The sequence below is a fragment of the Anomalospiza imberbis genome, chromosome 5 (assembly GCF_031753505.1).
Source record: "Anomalospiza imberbis isolate Cuckoo-Finch-1a 21T00152 chromosome 5, ASM3175350v1, whole genome shotgun sequence".
Classification (NCBI taxonomy): Eukaryota; Metazoa; Chordata; class Aves; order Passeriformes; family Viduidae; genus Anomalospiza; species Anomalospiza imberbis.
The window spans coordinates 62,889,930-62,897,104 of record NC_089685.1 but is presented as its reverse complement, the minus strand read 5'-3'; the positions used below and the strand labels follow the sequence as shown (position 1 = coordinate 62,897,104).

Below are 7,175 nucleotides of genomic sequence, written 5' to 3'. Positions count from 1 at the left end.
ACTTTCCTGCTCAGCAGCTGGGACATTGAGAAGAAGCGGGAGAAGCTGAGCTGCCCGCGGTGTGCCAACGGAGACATCAGGCAGAAGGGACGTATGCGCAAGTGCACGGGCCATCGTGCTCTGAGCAAGGGTGTTTCAACTCTAGTAGTGCTGGAGGGTTGTTCTGGCATTTGTACAAGGATTATATTTGCTCTGGAGGGTCAGGCTCAGTTGCTCTCCTCTTTCTGGACTGAAAAATTAAGAACCAGTTGTGTTCAGAGCTAGAAGAAACCCAGTTGATTGACTCACAGTAGATTATATTGCCTCCTCCTGCTGATGCATGGACATGAGTTTCTTTCTTGGCTTCTAACTCAGCCAATCTCCTATAAAAAGGAAGGACCTGGGACCCTTTTCAGATCCTAATACACACCAAGTCTTGTGTCTGAGAACTCGTTTCTTTGAGAGATGCTATTTGTTTGGCTGCTGTGCAGTTATGCTGCTGGCATGCCTGGATTTGGAGGATGGTGGCTGCAGCGTGTGGCTTCAGGGAGAGGTTTAGGAGCAGCGGGCAGTTAGCGCTGTGTAAGGAGCGCGGGAGAGGAGTGTCAAGTCCCGTGCAGGGCGGCGTGGACGTGGCGTGGGCCAGCGCGGGTGTGTGACAGGCCACTAGGTGGCACTTCCAGTACTTCCCAGGGCTTGTACCGCATGGGCGCCTTGGATGTTGAAAGTCCCAGTAGCTCCACTCGTTTGTGTTTGGTCAAACTGTATTGGAAGAGAGGAGAGCTGAGAGCAACTTCCAGAATCGGGTTGGGGTTTGAACTTGATCCTTCTAGCTGGGAGACTAACCTAATCCATTCTCTTCAGCTCTGCTGAGTAGCTCCTCTAAGTCCAGATTCCGTTTCTTGGACAACCCCATGTTTCTTTTGCTTTCTTGTTCTGTATGAACTCTTTCTTCTATCTAGCTTGTGCAGACCATTCCTTAATCTCACTGTATCCCTTTTTGCCATGGAAGTAATAAGAACTTGGCAGGACTTGTTTTTTCTGGAGTACTCTCTTTGGTTTGAAGGCCAGTGACACCATGATTGGTGGGGTGCTTCATGTGAACATCAGATGTTTGTAGGGGAGGGGACCTGAGACAGCTATTGTTCTCCTTTTTTTAGATTGCCCACCAAATACCTGTGTTTTAATAAAAAAAAAAAGGAGGGAGGGGGAGGAAACATTAAGGGTTGGAGAAGATAATGTATTACCTGTTTCTGAATAAACGTTTGTTACACAGAGAGTGGATTCTAAGCCTTTGTAGATGCTGTGAAGCAACTAAAGATAAGTGGTGGCGTTCCAACATTGAGTCAGTCGCGCTTTCGAAGTGAACGTAGACATTTCCAAACTGATAACGTGATGAAGAGCAAGAGGAACTTAGGGGTGAGAGAGCTGTTGCTCATCTGCCTTTTAGTCTGGATCATACAAATTAGCAGCTGACTATTGCTACTAAATTGAAGCCATTTATGTCCATGTAATTCCAATTCTCTTTTTACAGAAAAAAAAAAGCAACCTTTGTTACTGACAGTCTAGTCATTTAAAAAAACAATTTTATAGCAAAAACAGCTCTGAGATCAGGGTATCTGTTCTAGGTGAAGCGGGATACTTTCATTACCAGCTAGACAGAAGGCTGTAAGTGTGAAACGTGTTGGGAGTGCATCTCTTGCCTCTTCTGAAAGAATGGAGAGACTCAAGGACTTTTTAGATTAATAGATTTGTGTCCTTTTGAAAAGCCAAGTAGCAAGATGCATTTTAACTTACTGTTAAACTCTGCCTTACGTTTAAGTTATCTGAGAGTTTATGATGGCATTGACATACTTCCTTGGAAGAAGTAGTATCTGCTCTGTTCCACAGCTCTGTGATCTATGGCAGCATATTCTTATTTTTTACACGTTGGTGAATTATGTGGGTGTCCAAACACCACTCCATGCCTCGTCTTACAGCAGTGTCTTGGTGTACATTGATGTTCTGGTCTTGGTCAGCTCTTTAATGCACCATTGCATGGCTTCTTCTGTTGGGCACTGAAACAAAAAGTAACTGTTTATTCCCAGTTCTTACCAGATTATTCCCAGTCCCTTTCAGGTAGTTCACCTTGGCTCTCCAGTTTCTCCTGGACATCCTGCAATTGTCATGCTTATCATGATTTTGAACCTGCCATCTTCTGTCTACATTTATCCTCATGCAACATGATTATATTTTTGTGTTATTTTGTTGTTTTTTTTTTTTCCCTACTGGGCTGGTAGAAATTATGAACTTGCATATGAAATACTAATTGCCCGCACTCTGAATTAATGTGCATTAATTTAGATATTAAATTAAGTGTCTGGCCAGGACAGGTGGTAGGTAATTTGTAATCGTGTTTCTTTTGTTTGTTTTGGGTTTCTTTTGTTCCAGAAGTGTGAGGGCTTCTGAAATGATGCCACAGTGTGTAAGTTTGGTATATTTTCATGGCTTTTGCATGTACCTTCTGATAATGCTCATTAACTTGATTTTCTGTTGGATCAGTTCTCCATATCATGTCATATTTTGTCACCTCCTACATTAGTCTTGCTTCAGTATTTTTAAAATGGTTCTGTCTTCCATTACAAATTCATCTGTGACGGTTTTTTGAGTTTTTTTAATTAACAAGAGTCTTTAAAAACAATTGCATTTGCATGTCTCTACATCTCTTTAAGATTTACTTGCCTCTCTCAGATTAAGGACAGTGCGTGAGTTTTACACTGTTTTTACAAAAACCTAACTCAACCCCGGGGCTGCGGCGAGTCCAGCCGCCGCCGCCGCCATTATCAGGGCCGCGCGGCGCCCGGGGAACTACAGCTCCCGGCGGCCCCCGCGCCGCCGCGCGCGGAGAAGATGGCGGCCGCCACGGGGCGTGCGGCGGGAGCGGCGCCGCCGGGATATACGGGTGAGGGGCAGCGCGGGGCACCGGGAGCGGCGCCGCCGGGATATACGGGTGAGGGGCAGCGCGGGGCAGCGGGAGCGGCGCCGCCGGGATATACGGGTGAGGGGCAGCGCGGGGCACCGGGAGCGGCGCCGCCGGGATATACGGGTGAGGGGCAGCGCGGGGAGCGGGAGCGGCGCCGCCGGGATATACGGGTGAGGGGCAGCGCGGGGAGCGGGGCCGGGGCGGCAGCGGCGTCTCAGAGCGGTGGGTGTCTCGCAGCTCTGGCGGTGAAGTTCGCGGAGCGGCAGCGCTCGCACCACTGCCTGTTGGTGAAGGAGCACCAGGTGCGGGAAGGGGCCGACACCGCGCACCCGCCTCGCCGCACCCTCTTCGTCCTCAACGTGCCCCCGTACTGCGGCCCGGTGAGTGGGGGCGGCTGGGGGCCGAGGGCTGGGCTGGGGGGCCCGGGAGCCGGCGTGCCTCGGGGCTGCTGCGGGCAAGAGGGCCGGGCTGGGGCCGGGGAGCCGCCCGGAGAGCTCTGCCGGCTGTTGGAGGGAGGCATCGCTCCTGCTTTGCTGTAGCGCGTGTTTTCTCTTACTCTCCGTGTTAAGGACTCTCTGACTAGGCTGTTCTCTCGCTGCGGGCATGTGCAGTCTGTGGACATCTGTGACAAGGCAGGGCCAGGAGAGAAAAAAGATAAACTGGCGTCCAAATTCTTTGACCACAAAACTATAAAGGTAAAGCTTGGGCGGGGGAGAGGAATACTGATGCTTCAGTGGGAAAAGATGGCAAATACTGAATTATTCTCTTCAGAGCACGAGGCATAGGAAACCATATGGGGCATTGGGTGACATGATTACTTAAGTTTACACTGTCTTTTTTTTTTGCTATCCTACTGCCTCTTGTGGTTTGATTTTTATTTTAAGTTATTTGTATTGCAGTTCATTGCTCCATTACCAATTTCTCTTACATATCTAACTCACCTGGGTGTTTTCTTTCTTCCAGGGATTTCAAGTTGCATACGTGGTGTTCAGGAAACCAGCAGCTGTCCAGGCAGCCAAGGCTCTGTCACAGGAAGGTCCCTTGCTAATATCAACAGAAAGCCACCCTGTGAAAACCGGCATTAGCAGTATGTCAGCTCTGGCAGTCTCTCTCTGGGCTAATGCTGGGGAAGAACTATACGCATTGTTTGCTGGATCCTACCCTGCATGTCCTATTTGCTCTAAGCTGCGGGGATGTCCAGTGTTTTGTGTTCTTTTATTATTTGCAGAGTGGTAATCTTACTGAACCAGATGTTTAGGTCTGGTCTGGTGACCCTATGGGAGAGTGGGGAAGGGTCCTTTTTTCCTGACATTTTTTCAGTATTGCATAGATTCAGAGATACTATCTGCATCTTGTCCTCAAAATGGAGACCAGACTCATGCAACAGGCCCCAGATGTCTGTCAAATTGACAGCACTTCACATATAATTGCTTGACAGAAGCACAGCCCTGAATGTTGTGCCCCTTAGGCTTAAGGCTAGCCCACTTCTGCCTGGGCAAGTTGAAACTCTTCCCATGGCATATTGATTGTGCTCTCAGCCAAGTCACTTTGAGCTGTGGCAGGGGGGAAGCTGAACACAAATGGGATCAGTACGTCCTTCCCCCATGCTAGGGCTCACTCTAGAGCTGCCCAAAAGCACCACACTAGCCTGCTTCTAACAGCAGCTACTGCTGACTTGTGCCCTCTCTGTCCCAGAGTGGATCGCCAGCTATGAGGCCTCCATCGTGGATCCGAAGAAGCTGAAGGCTGAGGTGGATTCCTACATGCAAGACTATGATAAAAAGATGGCAGAGGTGAGGCCGGGCTAGGGAGGGAACCCAACTAAGCAGTTTTCTTGGGGAAGAGGGAAAGAAGAGAGATTTCTCAGTGCTCCAGCTATAGTGGAAAGGGCTGAGGGTCTCTCTGTTCGGCAGAGGTTTTTTACTCCCAGTTGCTGGTGGGCAGTCAGACCCAGCCTTGGTCTGCAACACCTGACCCTTCCCTTAGAGCTTACAACAGATATCCACAAATAAATTGGTTTGTGGCTGACAAGCAATGTTGTGACTGAGAGTTGAATGCCTGCAGCCCTGATCCCAGGCCTTCCTTTAAATCTTGTGTGGAAGCAGGAGCTGTAACTTTGCCTGTGTTTAAGGGAGGGCTGTGGGGAGCTGTGCATAGGTTGTGCATCTGCACTGGGCTGCCTCACCCTCCTGTCCTTACAGGAAGAAGCCAAAGCAGCCGAGGAGGAGGGTGTTCCAGATGAGGAGGGCTGGGTGAAGGTGACCCGGAAGGGCCGGAAGCCTGGCCTGCCCCGGACAGAGGCTGCCAACCTGCGCGTGCTGGAGAAGGAGAAACAGAAAAGGGCCCGCAAAGAACTGCTCAACTTCTATGCCTGGCAGCATCGCGAGAGCAAGAGAGAGCGTGAGTGTGCAAGTCTCCTACCCCTGCCTGGGTCTTGTCTCTCACACTGTGGCTCAAAGAGCATCCTTCTGCCTTCAGGGGAGGCTACATCCAGCTGCCACTAAGCAACTGGCTGGCTGGATCTGAATGGCCTCTTGCCACCACCAAGCAAGGTGTCCTAGCAAGGGCTGCCAGAATATTTTGTGGGAGGGTGTGAGTTTTCCAAGAGGTGCTTATTCAGTCTGCACAAAGGCAGTGATTGAAAGGGGAAACTAGCCAATTCCTCCCCAAGAGGGAGCTGCAGCACAGCGGGAGATGAACAGCTGGAGCCCCAGCTTGGCGCTCAGCTAAGGTGTAAAAGGACCTGCTCTGGGAAGTGTGTGTTTGTGGCTATTGGGACTGAGCCCCTCTGGTGTGTGGAAGTGAAGCTCCCAGGAGAGGGAGATCTGCTGCTCTCGAGTGACCCGTTCTTCTTCTCTGTGTTTTAGACATTGCCCAGTTGAGGAAGAAATTTGAGGAGGACAAGCAGAGGATTGCACTGATGCGAGCCCAGCGCAAGTTTCGGCCATATTAGGTTGTACTGAGCTGTTCTTCAGGTGCTTGTGCTGGAGAGGGTAGGAGAGATGCCTACTGACTCCATTTGCCAAAGGATTTTGAAGAGTTGAGGCAGCTTTGGGTTGCCTCTACCCTTGGATCTGAAATGCGAGATCCCAGCAACTGCTGCTGGAGGAGAGTTCCCTTTACTTGCACCAGTATCCTCCTGCTCTTCTGTCATTCAGCCCCATGGCACCACTTCTCAGGGTGCTCAGGTCAAGGGGCTGAGGCACATCCTGTGACAACATGTATCTCCCTACCACCCAAAACCACACCTCCTAAAGCTTGGTGAGAACTGGGATTGACCTAGCACAGCCTCTGCAGGGGCAGGGAATGGCTGAAGAACTGTAAATAAACTGCTGCTACTGTTTTCAGAACATGGGAATGCTTCTCTCTTCCCCCCGCCCCCCAGTCTCCTGTAAGAAACAGCTTCCTGTGTGCTGGGGTGGTGGTAAAAATTATGGCTTGTAACCTGATGCTTCTTTGCACATTTTATTGAAGGAATGAGGAGGGAAGTGACTTTAGGAAAAACCTAACTGCGACTTGTTGTCACAAGGAAAGGTCAGTGGTTTGGTACAGAGCCCTACCCCTTCTCTTGCTGATTCCCTCTCTGGCCAAGTGTTGTGGTGCCCAGTCATCCAGCTGTGCATGGAGCTCTGCAGCCATGTCTAGGCCACGGGAAATTCCTGATACCCAGCACTGTTGCAAGAACAAATGCCACTTTGAGCAGCCTGGTTTGGAAGGAGAAACCAAACTCCAGGCCCTGTTTCCACTTAACCTGTCCCCAGCCCACAGAAGGCAGGTAAGGATGGCAGCAGGCAAGTTTAGGTGTGGGGCAATGGTTTTGTTCTGCTCCTATAGCATTTGTGCAGCTCTGGAATAGTGGTTAGGTCTGTGATTGATGTAACCCACCCAGCCCCAGACTTTTACACATTTACTTGACTATCTGCAGCCTCGCTGGAGATGTGACCATGAACGTAAGGTGGAAGTGGTGGTAAATTCCAGAGAACTGAGATAAAATGAATTTACCCTCTCCTAAAAAACCGGCTGCAAATACAGTTTGCATTGATTGCAGAGATGACAGGCCTGCCTGCTTCAGTGGGCTTTTTGCATCAATTTAATTGGGAGGCAGATCCTTAATAAGGCCTTCCTAAGGCAGACAGTGTGTAAAAATTGCTGCCACCCAAGATGCATTTTAGCTGCTTGGGTGAGCGGCCTGAAATAGAAAGGAGGTTTGTTCTATAGAGTCAAGAAGACAAAC

General features: G+C 49.9%; 1 protein-coding gene across 1 annotated transcript; it reads left to right on the top strand.

Moving 5' to 3' along the window:
* The first annotated feature begins 56 nt into the window (after positions 1-56).
* Positions 57-6,291, top strand: RRP7A (ribosomal RNA processing 7 homolog A). Its single transcript, XM_068191461.1, has 7 exons — positions 57-2,920; positions 3,179-3,321; positions 3,511-3,636; positions 3,905-4,028; positions 4,637-4,734; positions 5,143-5,341; positions 5,809-6,291. Exons 1-7 carry the CDS (start codon positions 2,869-2,871, stop codon positions 5,892-5,894), a joined length of 828 nt encoding a protein of 275 aa, XP_068047562.1. The 5' UTR covers positions 57-2,868; the 3' UTR covers positions 5,895-6,291.
* Positions 6,292-7,175: the final 884 nt, after the last annotated feature.

What these genes read in the sequence shown, in the direction of transcription:
- RRP7A (XM_068191461.1), top strand. Translation starts at nt 2,869, where the DNA reads ATGGCGGCCGCCACGGGGCGTGCGGCGGGAGCGGCGCCGCCGGGATAT. An exon ending in TTGACCACAAAACTATAAAG is followed by an intron (nt 3,637 to 3,904) that starts GTAAAGCTTGGG and finishes TCTTTCTTCCAG; the next exon opens with GGATTTCAAGTTGCATACGT. An exon ending in ATGATAAAAAGATGGCAGAG is followed by an intron (nt 4,735 to 5,142) that starts GTGAGGCCGGGC and finishes CTGTCCTTACAG; the next exon opens with GAAGAAGCCAAAGCAGCCGA.